The sequence below is a fragment of the Nipponia nippon genome, unplaced genomic scaffold (genome assembly GCF_047370975.1).
Source record: "Nipponia nippon isolate SJK-2023a ecotype South Korea unplaced genomic scaffold, ASM4737097v1 scaffold_5, whole genome shotgun sequence".
NCBI classification, from domain to species: Eukaryota; Metazoa; Chordata; class Aves; order Pelecaniformes; family Threskiornithidae; genus Nipponia; species Nipponia nippon.
Window position 1 is genome coordinate 54,019,204 of NW_028262369.1, and position 17,295 is coordinate 54,036,498.

The 17,295-nt window shown below is 38.1% G+C and overlaps 1 protein-coding gene across 4 annotated transcripts in view; it reads left to right on the forward strand.

Annotated features, from left to right (window-relative positions):
- HMCN1 (hemicentin 1) overlaps positions 1-17,295 on the forward strand; it is a 207,033-nt gene that overhangs the window by 94,400 nt on the left and 95,338 nt on the right. For 3 of the 4 annotated variants that reach the window (XM_087733811.1, XM_087733813.1, XM_087733814.1), the window contains exons 19-30: positions 1,229-1,373; positions 2,872-2,984; positions 4,029-4,188; positions 5,030-5,204; positions 7,651-7,778; positions 10,016-10,288; positions 11,987-12,082; positions 12,501-12,695; positions 13,786-13,916; positions 14,574-14,721; positions 15,235-15,361; positions 16,372-16,526. In XM_087733811.1, the coding sequence (XP_087589937.1) occupies positions 1,229-1,373; positions 2,872-2,984; positions 4,029-4,188; positions 5,030-5,204; positions 7,651-7,778; positions 10,016-10,288; positions 11,987-12,082; positions 12,501-12,695; positions 13,786-13,916; positions 14,574-14,721; positions 15,235-15,361; positions 16,372-16,526 (1,846 nt within the window). The remainder of the gene's footprint in view (positions 1-1,228; positions 1,374-2,871; positions 2,985-4,028; positions 4,189-5,029; positions 5,205-7,650; positions 7,779-10,015; positions 10,289-11,986; positions 12,083-12,500; positions 12,696-13,785; positions 13,917-14,573; positions 14,722-15,234; positions 15,362-16,371; positions 16,527-17,295) is intronic. The other variant, XM_087733812.1, reaches the window with a different exon arrangement.

A 17,295-nucleotide genomic window follows, 5' to 3' on the forward strand; every position in this document is an offset into this window, starting at 1 on the left:
CCCTGTACTGTGTAGTGCTTTCATAGTGGTGCACTGCTCAGAGCATGAAAGCATGTATGTTTTCTTTCCTGCTTGAGAGCATACCATTGCTATTTTATAACTCCCGCAGACAGAAGGGTTGTGTAGACACCATGCCTAGGTTAGTTGTCTCAGTGAAGTTTCATTTCTTTAGTAGTAGCCAAATTACTGACTTTAACATCCCTATGAAGCCCTGATTTTTATCTTGCATGCTAATTTCTCCCTACAGCCCTTTCTCCACAGCTGTAATTAAAAAATGATAGCAATTTTTTTTATTTTATTGTTACCAAGCAGAACCCTGGCACTACTTGACCCTTTGCTTGCTAGGGTTTTCTGCTCAGTTTTTGAATCACTGGGAATCATCGGACTTTTCTTTAGATAGGTAAGTGCAAGTAGCACAGGCTGTAACTTCTATGAGAAATACTGGCAGGATCCTCCTTGTTGAGTTGCTAATTCCTCTGTATAGTAGTGCTAGTTTCCTGTAATTGTAAGCTTGCAGCAAAAGCTACACTCCAAGGAAAGCATTGGAGTAAGTTATTTTTAGAGAAGAATGCAGCTTTTTCTGAGCACAGCATGACTGGAACAATTTTGCATTCTAACACCCTTTCTGTAAGGCAAGTCTATGTTGCTGAGCTCATTGATTTTTGTTGTTGTTGCTATAGGGTATATAACTTTTAAAAAATTATTCTTCTTTTGTAAATGTTGTAACTTTTCTTATCTTTCACAACGGTATGCTTCAGAGCTGATCTCTTCTACTCGATGGATATGGCAAGTTAGGTTTCGATAACCGTAAAAAAAAAATCGATTTGTGGAAGAACAACAAGTCATTGCACTCATCAAGAGCTGATCTGTGATCAAATTGGTTACTGGAATAACCAATTAAAAATACAGTAAAATAATTCAGCCAAGTTTGTTTTTGCTTCAGTGTGCAATTATAAGAATGAGTGGCAGTTCTATATGTGCTGTGACAGAGCAGAGTTGCCGTTGCAGATCTTAATCGCACTCCAGCAGTAAATACGAGGTGCTACCAAAATTCTTATTTAAAATTAGTTTTTTATGAAAGATGAAAGGTAGGAAAAGCTCTAGTAAAATTCTCCAGGAACATATAATTTTTAAGAATATGAAATAGTTAAGTAAAGCCACACTGCATCCCAAAGTAAATATCAACAAGTATTTTCTTCAGTAAAACATTACATCACTCTTTCGGCAGCTGGTTCCCAATCCCTACATTAATGTTCGCAGTGATGGAAGCCTGCACCTTGAAAGAGTTCGACTGCAGGATGGCGGTGATTATACCTGCATGGCAAGTAATGTGGCTGGGACAAGCAACAAAACTACTACTGTTAACGTGTATGGTAAGGAATACTCTTTTTGCTTTTGTGCTGAATGCAAGACAAGAGTGCATTTCTTACTAACAGGAGCTCTCATTAGAGCTTTTTTGTTACAGTTATACTAATTTCTCAAGTTTCCTCTTTTGTAAGAGGAACTGCACAGGAAAGAACTGAGTGATAGAGACTGTTTTTAAAATAAAACAAAAAGAACACCATTTTGTGATCGTAGAAGATCTAATTTTTAAACATCTGCAAAGGTTGGGTTGTGCAGTCTTCATGTCTAGCTTTATTAACAAAACAGACGCAAGTGGAAGTTTACTGGAAAATCATGAAAAGTGCTGTCTTTCTTATAACTGTTATAAGGAAGCACAACTCATGGGAGAATTACAATTAAAATGAATTACGAGTCTGGCAAAATGTGTTTGTTTCCCCCCCTGCTTTTTCTTTTCTTTAATTAAAACATACCAAAAATTACACTGACAGCAAGACAAAGTGTTAGCATTGTGGTAACCCATCTGTATTTCAGCTGAAGATACTTGTATTAACTCTGTGTGGGGTCACAACCACTTCATGGTTTACAGCCTGAAATTTTCTCACGTGTTAAATTAATCTTGGGAGATTTATTTTAAGCTTCACTGAAGATGCTGGAACACCCTTTTATATTAAGAATAGCTATTATTTTTTAATACAGACATGTACTCAGTGTCTGGTAAGGTCTTACGTGTCAACACTAGTTTTTGGAATATTTCAGAACTTGAGAACAGAAAGGAATATATTTGTATGTTTTTAGAAGGACGTAGTTTTTGGTATTATAGCCTTAAATCTGATCTTTGTTGTTGTTGTTAATTCAACACCAGCTCAGTTAAGTAGGGGAACTGGCGTTCTTGTTATCACTTGCTACTGATTTTGTGAAGTGGTCTGGTATTTTTACTCAAGTTCATCTAACAGTCAGTCCCTGCAGAAACCATCACTGCAGTTAGCACAATTTTGTAGCATTTATAACAAATATTAAGTAAGCTTGGAGTGTGATTAGTTCTTCACTCTCATATCTGCTCTGTTCAAAGTATTGTCCATCAATGGAAATTAATTCAACACCAAAAATGCTGAACCCATTCTCATGAAAGGTGCTGTATAGGTTGAATCACATACAGTATTGTTTTGGGAAGCCTGACCTAAAATGTTATCAGAGGATATTGTGACAAAGACTTTCTGAAATGATTGCAATCAGCTGAGTGAAATACATACAGTTAGTTTAAAGCTATATCTACCTAATTCAATGATCATCCTATGGCTGACATGCTTTATTATGAACAGGTATTTATTCTGTCATGAAAGAGGGGAGGAGAAAGTGGCTAGTCATTGTCAATGTTAGGGTTCAAAGAAGAGGCTGAAAATTCCCAAACCCTGCTGCCTGTATGATGTAGTAATTGAACATAAGGGTTTTATTGTAAGAGTTGTGCCATGGTTTGAAATCTGTCTTAAAACACATCTGTGTGTGTTTAATATTTGCATTTATTTTTAGTTCTGCCTGTTATTCAGCACGGACAGCAGATATTTAGCACCATTGAAGGAATCCCAGTAACATTACCATGCAAAGCAAGTGGAGTTCCTAAGCCATCTATTGTCTGGTCCAAGGTAATTTCTCATCTTCGAGCTGTTCATGGTGAAAGATTAATTGAAAACATCATTTAGTTGTGATAAAAACTATATGCAAGAAACATGGCCAAAAGCCTCATTTGTGAGGGACCTGGAAATCTGTCTTTATTCATAACTGCTTTTGTTTCTTAGAGCAGTGCTTTCTGGCCATGGCCCAGCCATAAATCAATGTTCTGTTCTTTGGAAGAGCTTTGGTTATTGCTGTATCTTTGTTTTTAACACTTTAGAAGTTTTTCATATTCCTGTTGTGGGTTGATAATTCGAGATTAGGCAACCTGCCACAGATTGAAAGTTCATTTTTGCTTTGGAGCCTTACTTTTAAGATGACTTCTTCCTCTGAAGAAAGCATGTCTAATAATGGCATTCTGGGGTTAACCATCTGTCACTTTTCAGTCATGTCCTTGACAAGATGTTTTGACATCAGAAATCAATGTCAAAATTAACTCAGCTGAAATTTTGAATTTTTTTTAAAAATTGGGGTCTGCAAAAAGTATCAAGTTTTCTGCATAAGAATCCCTGTGTTTCTGCTGTTGTTACTGCTCAGACAGTGACACTCAAAGAGTGTGAAAAGTTAGCTGAAGTTAGTTAATTTGTATGGATGGAATTTTGGCGCCAGGCTTCGTAGTTATTTCAAAATATTTTGTCCATCTCAGCCATAAACAATAGAAACAGTACTGTAATGTAAATTAAAATATTGCTCAGTTTAGTCAGACTGCCTGCAAATTTTTTGGTCTATATAACTGTATTAAAGAGCATGGAGCATATTTCACAATGAAAAATCTGACCCAGTGTTATATTAAAATTATAGTAGTTTTCATATCAATGGATCACAGCAATGGTGTAAGCTAGGGGAGATGCTACAGGAACTAACATTTTTATATTCCTTTAATAGTTTTAATGTTTTCATTAGATTTTATTCTATCTCTGCAAGCTTTGGCTTTTATTGAATTAAATGATTGTAATTTGTTTTATTTTAGAAGATCCAAGCACTGTGGACTTTTTTTTTTTTTTTTCTTTCCACAGAAAGGAGAAGTAATTCTTCCTAGCAATGTGAAATTTTCTGCAGGGTCTGATGGAAGTCTGTATGTAGCTTCACCAGGAGGTGAAGAGACGGGGGAATATGTGTGCACTGCAACAAATGCTGCTGGTTATGCTACACGGAAAGTCCAGCTGACTGTCTACGGTATGTATGAGCTAAAATCAAATATAGTGGTGTTGTCTCTCTCCCCCCATTGCATTCTACTTTAGATGGGATAAACCCACTCAGGTGGATTGTGAACTAGGATACCCACAATGCAAACAGGATTTAAACTAGTCTCTAACTAGTGCTTTTGACTTTGTCCTAGATCACTGGATCCACATAGTAAGCAATTTTACAAATGGCTGATACTGAAAGGCCTATCCTTCAGCTGTTATGATTCTCTTAAAACCTCCTGATACCTGTTATGTGTTGAGTTCGTGGACTAGGATCTTGGGCTGATCATAATTTCATCTTTTGTGGAAGCGAATAGGAAGTACCTGTATAGGAATAGAAGTCCCTGCTGATAGAAGAATAAAGATCCATTAATCCCATTGGTCCCAAAGCTTCCTACCATCTCCCAGTATTAGAAAAAAATTTTATTTAGGTGTAGGCTTGCTTTGCAAGGCTTTTATGGCTTGTAGGTGTTGGTGCTGTAGTGTAACATAGTTCAGGCATAGGTAGTTTGCAGCCAATACAATACGGAGCTAGCATATGCATGAACTACATATACCTGTTGCTATCGAGCTTTTTGGGTAGATAGTGCAGTCTCACTGGTATTTGTGGTATTGCATGTAGGCATCAGCCAGTGTCTGAGGTACAGGCACTGTACATCAGCATTACAGTGATTTATGTCTATTGCAGACCTGTCGTTAAAAAGAGGATTGTAATGTTATGTACCTGATAAAAAAAAAATAGATGTTTAATCTGAGGTAAAATTGTATGGTGTTGCCTTTGTACAAATACGAATATTCATTGCAGCTTCTTAACATGTTCCATGTTATAGTGAAACCTAGAGTATCCAGGCCTGGAGACCAGCAAGGAAATGCATATGATAAACCCATAGCGATCTCAGTAATTGCAGGGGAAGATGTCACACTTCCATGTGAAGTAAAGAGCTTGCCACCCCCCATAATTACCTGGGCCAAAGAAATGCAGCTCATATCTCCATTCTCTCCAAGGTAACAATGTTTGATGAAAACAAAAGAAAAGTGAAATTGCATCTAAGCTTTCAAGATTTTGGAAGGATATATAATTTCTAATTGCTGCAGGATCAATCAGAAGGTATTAAGTTGTCCTGCATGAGGACCCTGTTTTACTGTTTACCCTGTTTCCCAAAACAAGTGTATGTGTCTCTTCGGATACTAAGACCATGCATCATTGTACAGCTTCCATTCCAGTGTGTGTTTATATGCAGTCTCAGGAGACCATGACGAAAGAGATCCTGTTACATTTGTACTGCAGTGGTGCCCAGAGACTCGCATAACCGGTGCCTGATTGTAAATGTTTAGAAACTGTTTTTCTTTCCTTAAGCACTTCATATTTATGCTCAGGGGAGCATTGTCTGTTATTCATATGAAGTCTGGGCTGCCAGTAGAACACAGATGATGATAAATGTTTGGGAGTGCTTGCAAGGGCTCATTGCTTGCTGTGTTTTGGATCCAAAAACTCTCCAGATATTCTTGAACATGTGAAAACATAGCTAAATGCTCACAAAAATGTTGAGTTGACAGCTTTAAAGAATGAAGAGTTGGGTACTGTCTTGTATGCAGCATGGGCCACAATGTTGGAGTTCTTCCTTATTGTTTTAGTATTGTATAAAATAAGAGAGGAAACGAGTAGGTGATTCTTCTCTCTGTGTTCCCAGTTGAAATGCCAAGTACTGTCACGGGGCATGCTTGTGCTTTCTAGTCTTCGAGATACCTCAGAACGGGTAAAGGCTTACAGCTGTATTCATAAACCAGGAAATGGTAACACTGGCCAAATGCATACTGTAGCAATTGCTGTGCCCGTTGTCTAGTGTCTCTCACTGATCCAAGTGGAAGGAATCAGCCAGTGTCTGAGCTGAATTAAGGAATCATACAGACTGAAGGCAAGCCTCTTTCCCTTGTGGCCAAATCTGCACCTCAAGAGCCACCCATTCCCGCGAGTCTGCAGCAGGCTCAGCAAATAGTAGCTGCTGGGCCAGCATATTTGGTGAAGGAGGCTTGTGCACAGAGAGTTGATTTGTTGTTAGTAATAGGTGTGGAATTTTCCGCTGTGTCCTGTGAGCATGTTGCATGCACTAACGAGTCCACATTCTTGCTCCCTTACTTGTCCTCATTTACCTCAGGAGACATTGATAAATTAGGTTACTTACTCATGTCTGTTGTGGAGAGATGCAAGTTGTGCAGAGTAGCAGAAGTCCAGCTCAGCCCATTCCATAAAATTTTTTACACATGTCAGCAAAAGTTAAAGAATTAGTCCAAACAAAATTGTTTGAGACCACCCAAAGATGATGACAGAAACGTGACCAGTAAACAAAAGAAGAGTGAAATCAGAAATGAAGGAACTTTTATCAGAAAGCAAATGTAATTAGTGGACAAAATAATGGAAGATAAGTTGCCTGAGCAATCTAACTTTTGGGGTTATTTAAAAAAAAAAAGAAAGGTTTGGAAAGATACGGGCAGCAGAGGAGGAATCAAAACACCAGACAGATTTGGGTGGCCTGGAGGAAACACTTTCTTTCCATTTATCTCTCCAGGCCATTGCAATCCAAAAATTCACCATTTATGCCCATATGATAACATTGTCCTAATTAGACAGTGTCAGAAAAAGGAAGACAGATGATACCACCAATTCCCACCAACTTTGCTTAAATTCTGTATATAATCTTGAGTGCTAGACTTGAATTTCTTCTTGTCAATTCTTAGCTGTCATTTTTTCTTCCCTCCTTATTTATTTTCCCTATCTCTATTACTTTTGACTTTTACATAAGAAGATTTTGGCTTAGCTGGCCAATGTATTTTGTAATGTTACAGGCCTGTGACCAGAACCGTAGTAAAAATTAATGCTATGTAGTTAACTATTTACAAATGAATAATGACAATTTCTATAAACACTTGAACTGGCAGTTTTGAATCAGAATACTCTTCAGAATCCCCTCTTCCATCTTGAATCATCATCTTTTTTTTGCCAGGATGAAGTAGTATCAAAAGTTGTTTAACTTTCTCACCCTGCTGACCTGGGCTGAGGAAAAATTTTTGACAGAAGGTAGAAGAGCTCCATTTCTCTACCTGTTGGTTTTTGTTCTTTTGGGTGTGTTTGTGTGGGGTTTTTTTTGTTTTGTTTTTCTCCCATTTCTAGAAAGAAGACAGATTTTAATATGTTCTGTAAGTAGCTAGAACCAAATTTTGTAATTTGGATCTTATATTTTAGATATCTGCTGTATATTCTGAATGTAGTGGCTCAGTAAAGAGTTAAAAAAAATGAGTAATTGTAAGTCATAGTTTAGTAACATGGCACAGCTAAGTGTGCTCTGTACATTGGTGTTATTTTAGCTCATAGCAATCATTAGCAGTGTGTAAGTAGAGGTCATTCACCTTTCAATACATGTTTATACAGTGTATCTGCTTCTTATTTTTCCAGACACACTTTCTTACCCTCAGGGTCAATGAAGATCAGTGACACACAAGTTCCCGACAGTGGAATATATATCTGTGTAGCCACAAATATTGCTGGGAATGTGACTCAGTCAGTGAAGCTAAGTGTACATGGTAAGTTTTAACTTAAAGGTTAATCATCTGCGGGTTTCTGCATGGAATTTAGCATCATGCAGAGCTTTTCAAACGTTTTTCCTTATGTACATTAAATGCTATTGACCTATATTCTTTCAGGTCATATTATCTTCATATGCAAGTTGTTGTTATTGATTATGTGGAACACACACACACACGTATATATATATATATATATACACACACACCCCCCTTCCTTTAATGTTCCTTAGACTCGTGGAAGAATTATAGCACAATATGACATTTGATTCTTTTTAGGTCAGTGAGAGGGATTTTAAGAACTGAAAACTTGTTCTGATGCACTTGGATGTTCTCTGTGCAAGAGGTTTCTCAGTAGTAAGTTTGCAAACAGCGGCTGAGAATAGCAAAGCTGGCTGAGGCTTACAGGTGTCAAGTTCCCACCAGCTTGATGGGAATGACATATCCAAAAAATTTTGGTAGCAGATGTCAAAGTTTGCTTGCACACCTGCTCAGGTGGTAGTGAAACCAGTGTGCAACTGTGCTGCCTGTGGATAGGCAGCTGTTCCTGTCTTGGTGCACAGCTATATGCATATACATTGTGCTGTACCCACCTTTGCGAACTAATACCTTAACCCATCTTACTGTACTTTCTCTATTCAAACCAGCACCCTGTGTTTGTGCCCACCTTCCTCCCCTGCCATGAAGGTGTCTAGTTGCTCTTGCTCAAGCTAGGACCCATGTTCCCTTCCCTCTCCTTCTTACCATAGATCATCGCATTCTCACTCCATCGTGTCTCTCCTACTCTCGCCTTAATGGGACCCCAACCGCAGTCTCTTAACTGCTTACACAATGTCGCGTGTTGTTAGCTCCGTGCTCTCTCATTTATTCCTCCTTACCTGTGTCAGACAGAAACACAGGTTGTGGCACATGTACCTCCTGCCAGTGCTAAAGCACATAGGAGAGGGTGCAGGAGCCATGGCCTGGCACAGTCCAGACAAGGCTGATCAATAGTAATTGTGGATGTACTGATAGTTCTCCTGTGGTTCATGTAGAGTTTGGAAGTGTTGCTGCTAATGCCCGTTGCCAGCACATGTCTTTGAAGTGGACTACATACCACAAATGTACCAAATTGGAACTCATGCCCCCAGCAACTCTGAAACCTTCAGACTACATTAATTCAATTACAATGGCTATAACAGACTACTGTCTGGCTCTGTGTATAGAGAAGTCTGATATCAGTGCACATCTTTGTTTATCTGTAATTGTACTTTAACAGAGAGTCTGGAAAAATGGCACTTGTTATTGTTTCACACATTCTTTATAAGTCTTTTTATTGTCAGCAAACCTTGGAAAGAAAAACATTGTGGCAAAAGAGTTACGTTGGATTTATATTATTCTTTGGGACCAGCAAAATCTCTTCCAGTCATATTTTATCTCCTTGTCCGAGCTCATGTTTCGAAGCGTACAAAGATCAGGGATTAGAGGAAGGAAATTAAAATGACAAAGGGAACATGTAATTAACTTTATCATAAAAGCTTTTGAATTGTTGTGTTCTGAAGAGCCAGTACCCATAGCTCTTCAAATGTGCTCAGTATAATATTAATAATATTAAACTACTCATATAGAAGTCATGCAGTAGAATTTGAAATGTAGCTTCTTCAAATAAATTAAGCAGTAGGGTATCGTACACCCTATCCTATGCAGAGAACATGCAGGTCTGCTTCCTTAGTCACCTGAGGGAATTTGGTTTCAGTGAATAAAGAAGGACATGTTCTAAAATGACAAAAACTGAAAAGACTTTCATAGAGTCATAGAATAGTTTGGGTTGGAAGGGACCTTTAGAGGTCATCCAGTGCAGCTCCCCTGCAATGAGCAGGGACAACTTCAACTAGTTCTGGTTGCTTAGAGCCCCGTCCAGTGTGACCTTGAATGTTTCCAGGGATGGGGCATTTACAGCCTCTCTGGGCAACCTGTTCCATCGTTTCCTCATCATAAAAAATTTCTTCCTTATATCTAGTCTGAATCTTCCCTCTCTTAGTTTAAAATCATTACGCCTTGTCCTATTGCTACAGGCCCTGCTAAAAAGTCTGTGCCCATCTTTCTTATAAGCCCCCTTTAAGTACTAAAAAGTCACAATAAGGTCTTCCTGGAGCCTTCTCTTCTCTAGGCTGAACAATCCTAACTCTCTCAGCCTTAAGAATGATCTTGTACATCATTTTCTTCACATTACTATGGACTAAACTTGTCTTCCTTAGTTCCTCCAAAGATACAGCGTGGGCCTCGAGTTTTGAAAGTCCAAGCTGGCCACAGAGTTGACATACCCTGCAGTGCCCAGGGGATCCCTTCCCCAACAATCACTTGGTTCAAAGGCAGAAGTACTGTGCCAATAGATGGTGGGCAGTTCATCCACAGCCTGGATGGAGCTCTAAGCATCAGCAACGTCCAGCTTCCCGATGCCGGAATCTACAAGTGTGTCGCTAGTAACGTAGCGGGCAGTGATGCGTCGGAGATAACAGTACAAGTTCAAGGTATTTATGTTAGGGCTGTAATCTTGCCTCCTGCCCTGGCTAGGTATAGTTTCATGCCAGTGCTGTCTGGTTTATGTTTTGGAGAGCAATACTCTTTTACATGATGCAAAATCCAAATCTCCTTTAGATGTTGTGTTCTGATGTTAATTAAGGAAAATTAGAATAGGCAAATAGTCTTCGGAGAGTTTGCAGAAATAAGAAAAAGAAACTCAAAATATATTACTTTTTTTTTTTTAATAAAAAAAATCTTCAAGCTATTTATGGTTTGGTTTTGTAGTAGGTAATTAAAATCAGATTCCAGTATGGGAAACGTCTTTTTCAAATATTATCTCTGTGTTCAGATGTCTCACATTTTCAGACACTGTCTCTGAACCTCAGAGCCTGGTGTTGCAGCTTTAAATGGAATTGGAATTTTGCATGAGCTGAAATTGAGCTCTTCACTTAATCAATTGGTATGCTATTGAAATGATGATGAGGCAACAATGGGTCGACGTGCCAATTTAAATATGTAGTATAACTCCTCACTTGATGGGCTGACATACATCAATGTGGCATGACTGACTTAAGCTAAGCAGGAATTATTTCTTCTTTGTAATAGTCTAAAGACAATGTTCCGATTCCTTTGGATTAGAGGTGCTGAGAACCACTTGTTACAAACAACAAAGGACTGCCAGTAACTTTACTTAATTATAAATAATATTCATTGTATAGTCTCACTCCACACACGAGTTCAAAATGAGATGCAAGAACAAAGGATGGTAGTAGTACCAATATGTGGTATGAGAATCATGGAATCGTTTAGGTGGAAAAGACCTTTAAGATCATCAAGTTCAACCATTAACCTAACACTGCCAAGTCCACGACTAAACCATGTCCCTAAGTGTCATATCCTACACACTTTTAAATACCTCCAGGGATGGAGACTCAACCATTACCTGGGCAGCCTGTTCCAGTGCCTGACTACCCTTTCAGTGAAGAAGTTTTTCCTAATATCCAACCTAAACCTCCCCTGGTGCAACTTGAGGCCATTTCCTCTTGTCCTATCGCTTCTTATGTGGGAGAAGAGACCAACCCCCACCTCGCTACAACCTCCTTTCAGGTAGTTGTAGAGAGCAATAAAGTCTCCCCTCAGCCTCCTCTTCTCCAGGCTAAACAACCCCAGCTCCCTCAGCCGTTCCTCATAAGACTTGTGCTCTAGACCCTTCACCAACTTCTTTGCCCTTCTCTGGACACTTTCCAGCACCTCAATGTCCTTCTTGTAGTGAGGGGCTCAAAACTGAACATAGTATTTGAGGTGCGGCCTCACCAGTGCTGAGTACAAGGGGACAATCACTTCCCTAGTCCTGCTGGCCACACTATTCCTGATACAAGCCAGGATGCTAGAAAAAAAAAAAATAAATTAAATGGTATTTTTCAGATTTTGCAGAAACACTGTCTCTACCTTCAAAACAAATATAGTGAGTTTTAGTGAGAACCAGTTTCAGTCAAATTTGAAAGCCTCTTCCTGCTGCTTACTTCCTAAATATTCCTGTTGAAATCAAAACTGCTTCTGTAGTACACTTCTTCACTATAAAGGGCATTATTGGAGTCTGACCTTATGTGAAGGAGTGAGTCTTGGAAGTGTTTTATATTGCCAGATTGTATTTTCACATTTGGGAGCAGAGATCAATAATTTTTGGGGGTCTAATTTTCTTTCAGAGTCTCCTACTATCGATGATCTGGACCCTCCATACAATAGTCCCTTTCAAGAAAGAGTGGCAAATCAGCGCATTGCATTCCCATGCCCAGCAAAAGGTGTGTATCATTGTTATCACCTTTAGTGACAAAAGTATGTTTTTCTGTTGACTATTGAAAACTACCAAGTTTATGTGTACTCCTTGTAATGGTAAAAATGTACAATCTACACAGTATTTTCCATATATACTTTATGTGTAAAAATTCAAACTAGCAGTGATTTAAATAACCACTGTGTGCAGAAGTTCTGTGAAAAGTCATTGCTAGCCAACAAGGATATTATAATGTTTAGGACTAAGATTTTTAATGTCAAAATCATACTCTAACAGTCGGGGCTTCCTCTAAGTTTGAAAGCTCACAGCCTCCCTATGCATTGTTCTTGCCAGTAAGACTTCCAATAAGCAGTGTGAATTGTTTGAATCTTTCTTATTCTGAGCTGAGTGAACCGTTTCTTGAAGTTTCACCTTTTTCTTGTTAGGTATTCCAAAGCCTGTCATCAAATGGCTACGTAATGGAAGAGAGCTGACAGGCAGTGAACCAGGGATTTCAATTCTGGATGATGGGACACTGCTGATCATAGCTTCTGTTACACCTTCTGATAATGGAGAGTATATCTGCGTGGCAGCCAATGAAGCTGGAAGCACAGAAAGAAAATATAACCTGAAAGTTCACGGTAAATAATAAATACAACTATTGGGGAACTGTTTTTGAAGAACATCTTCGTTTTTGTTGCTGGAAATTGCACGCCCCATATCTGCTCATGTGCAGTTAAATTATAAAATCTAATCTGAGTACTTCCATTTCTATTATTCTGCTACTCTCTATATTTTTTCTATTGTTTCTGTTCTCTGTGACTTCATGCACAAACCATCTTTGTTTTCCTCAAAGAGCTAGGTGCATCTCATTTGTAGAAGGCTCTAGTTATACTTGAAAACTTTAATGGAAATAGCAAATGAAGAGTTTTGTACCATAGAAATTAAAGATTGGGTGATAGATCTGTGTTTCAAATACAAATATGAGAAAAGTTATTTATCAGAATGAAGATAGAATAGGAGAATTCTTGCTCCTGATATTCTTCCAGAATCCTAACTGGAAAGTAGAAACTCTACAGGTGGCCTTGAGATATGTTTTGATATTTTGCTTCTTACAGAGTACTTTTATTCCAGACTTGTTCACTTCCCATGATAGTTAGCTCTGATGCCTGAGCAGGATGATATCCTTATCTTTATTCCAAGAAAAAAGAAATTACATCTTGTGCAAACAGGGCTCATCAATGGGGTTTGAACTTTCTAATCCACCACATAAGGCCATTCTCTTTGCATTCATAGTGGGACAAATGATAAGCAGATGTTCTTGGGAATGACTGGAGCAGTGAAGAGGAAGGATGACTCTCTGGAATGTACTTCCTTTATATGCTAAGCAAATAACATGGGATTTTAAGATTAAGATTAAATTTAAGATTAAATAAAATTAAATTTAAGATTAAATTTTAAGATTATTCTCTTAAAATGTTGACGGCAATTGTGTTTGAGTGAATTTCCCTGGGATTCTGTTATTGGGCAAGAGAAGACTTGTTTTTTGAGAAAGAGAAGAGAGGACATAGGTAGATAGGTCCAGAGCTAAAACGCAAATGGAAGCATTGGGGAGGGAATGAAAAGGGTCTGAGAAATTTAGATTACAGTGGTCCTTGACTTGGGGGAAAGGAGGAAGTGGGAAATCAGTGGAATAGAAGGATTAATATATGACTTGGAGCTTTCTTGTAGTTCCTCCTGAAATTAGAGATCAAGAAAAGGTGACAAATACATCCGTAGTTATTCATCACCCTGTAAGTCTCTTCTGTGAAGTCTCTGGTAACCCCTTTCCAATCATCTCCTGGTATAAAGAAGATACCCAGGTATGTATGATTAACCTAACTGAAGTAGCATAGCCATCATCAATCAGTTTTGTGCTGACTTTTGAGTGCTTGGTATGAGAACTCATTTAAAGTAAATACATGTATGTGCCTTTATGTATATTTAAACTGCACTAAGAACACCCACACAGAAAGCCATCCATTAATTCAGCTGTTCAATAAGTCAAAAATAAACTTTTTATTTTCAAGATTCCCCTAGGAATTATCCTTAGAAATCTCCCAGTATTGTAGATGCCAGAGCCCTTGCAGAGGGGACAAATAATGGTATTTTCTTCATTCTGTAGATGGAGAAATAAGAACTCTCGGAGGTTTGAATTCCTCAGGATTATCCTTGAGTCCCATACTTCTACTTGTAGCTGATAAGTGATAGTTTAAGACGAGGAGAGACCCCTTCATGCAGCTTTGTGACTGACCATTACTGGTAGATGAAGACTTTCTTTTGGTTTTCCCTCTCTATTGTATGTTGATCTACAGGTCATATTGAATAGATTGCAGAAGTTGAGGAGATTAGTGGTGTAACGGAAAGGGGAAACAGATTATCCTTAGACTAAAACTACCATTGTCTTATAAAAATCCAGCTGTGATATTTGGCTTATGTAACTTGGATCACGTAAGGCTAATGTCTTGGGTTCTTTTAAGGTTGTGGAAAGCAGTACTCTCCAGATTTCACACAACGGGAAGATACTGAAGCTCCTTAAAGCTGCTACTGATGATGCTGGACAATATTCATGCAAAGCCATAAATGTAGCAGGAAGTTCTGAGAAGCTGTTTAACCTAGATATACTAGGTTAGTTCCGTGTTTTTGGGTTTTGTTGTGTGTTGGGTTTTTTTTTGTTTTTTTTTTTTAAGATGGTGATCTGAAAAACGGTTGCTACTTAAGAAGCCATTAAATTTCAAGTTATTATAAATGAATTCTTCCTTTCACTGCCCATTAAATCATTAAATATTGGCTGCCAAAGCACTCCTCATGGTGGCTTTTGAAGACTGAAAGTTTGCCATTCTTGTAGTAACACAGACAAAATGCTGTTTTTTGTTTTTGGATTTTGGTCTTTGGTACTTTGTTTTGTATTTTGGGTGTACAGCAGTCTAACATAGGAGTCATCTTACGTACAGTTCACCAGCACAAGTGTGGAAGTGCTTGTCATGATAGAAATGATATGATCTAGCAGGAGTCACTTTGCAGTGAAAACTAAAGTTGTTTCAAGGGAATAGCAGGATCCACCACTGCATTTCTTCCAGTTTCATAGTATACCTTCCTGGTTAAATACCACTTCTTCCTGTAATGTTTGTCTTTTTAAAGTTCCACCAAGTATAATAGGTGCTGATACCCCTGGTGAAATTGCAGTCGTCCTCAACCAGGAAATCAGTCTGGAATGTAGAGCCAAAGGCTTCCCTTTTCCTGACATTCACTGGTTCAAAGATGGCAAGTAAGTACATCGTAGCTTTTAAGGTCCTCTCTTAGAATACAGAGGAAGAAGGTGCACTGTACCAGCAACCTCAGCTTTCAACTACTTAGTGTTAAGTTATTGTCAGTGCATAAAATTTGTGGTGGTGTGAAGTGGTAAGTTCTTTAATCAAAAGTTAGCATCCTGCCTTTCTTTGTGAACTGTCCCATTGCTGACAGTGGCACTTGCAGAGCAGATAGATTTACAGTATTTGAAGCCAGACAATGCTCGAACCAAGACAAATGTAACCATTTTTTTGAGTTTATTGTATCTGGGTTATTTTAAACATTTCTTTAGTTAGAATACAGTTGTTTTGCTGACGTGATTTGTTCATTGGTAGACAGTACCCATATCTAACATTTTTCTAGCTAGTGCCTTGTGCAGTTCTGCTTATATACATTGAAGGTTTTAAAACATTTGTAGCCTGCATGTTTCAATTCTTCATCTCATCTTCCAGGAAAGCATACCAAGAGAAGAATTCTTGATGGCTTAAATATTAGCTGAAAAACAGATTGGGCTGTGTTTTTAAATAGTGTTGGTGTTTAACAATGTAGTTCAGTATAGGCATAGGCTAGTACTCACAGATATTCTGATGTGAAAATTCCTTATTCTTTGGTATTGATATGTTGATACTCTCATCTAGTAAATGCAGACATTTTGTTACCAGCAAAGGACTGTCATGATCTAAGTAATTAGAAAAAAGAAACTGAGATCAAGAGTAGGACCCTGGCTCTGATGCTGGCATCCTGGATGACCTGAGTAAAGTACTTTTTGTGTTTTGGTTTCTTCTGAAACTAGGAGTAAAGTTTATTATAATAGTTTTGTCACTTTATGGTGGCCCTTTGGATTAATGCTGTTGCTCTAGTGCTAAATGATACTCTTTAATGGTACAATTACTGCTATTAAAGGGCCCCTTCTTATTACTGTCAGTTTAAATTACTGTTGAAAGGATGGAGTCAGAGTTCTATGAAGCAAAATAATCTCTATTCCAGGCCCTTGTTTTTGGGTGATCCCAATGTTGAGCTTCTAGACAAAGATCAAGTTCTACACATAAAGAGTGCTCGAAGGATTGACAAAGGTCGTTATCAGTGCAGCGCCACCAACACTGCTGGCAAACAAGTTAAGGAGGTCAAGCTGATCATCCATGGTAAGTTTATAGAATGCCTGATCCTAGAAGATCCTTTAATTTTACTCATAAGATTTCTTTTTTGAATAGAGATGCTCAGACAAATATGAATTAAGGCTCTGATCTTGCAAATTTTTTTGTATAAACATAACTTAATACTCATCTGTTGACAAAGTGGTCGTTTTGAACATTTATGTGTGTCAAATTAAGTATGGATGTAGTCATAGAATCATCAAGATTGGAAAAGACCCTTAAGATCATCGAGTCCAACCATTAACCCAACACTGCCAAGTCCATCTATACCATGTCCTCGAGCACCACATTTATCCATTCTTTAAATACCTCCAGGGATGGAGACTCAACCACTTCCCTGGTGAAAGCCAAAAAATCTTGAATTTTAAATTTAAATTTTGCTATTAATTAGTTTCAGCTGAATTATTTTATTATCACATTGGCTTCATTATTTTGTTCATAATTTTTGAGGAGAAAATTAATTAAAGATTTTTATTTTAATACGCTCATGGTCTTATTTTCTTTAACCTAGTGCTAGGAGTAAATTCAGCCAGGAATAAGTTAAACTTAGTGCAAAAGTATAAAGTAAAGTGCAAAACCAGTAAGAATCAGACTCAAATAGTCTTTGGAAAAGAATGTTCCACATGATCTTCAGGTAGTGTGGTATGTCATTGGGGTCATTTATAACAAGAGAAGAAATGCTAGCATGAGATAACCATCTTTATAGCACACTGAGTATACTTTTTGTCTTTTTACAAGCAGTGGAGTCTTAGCAAAG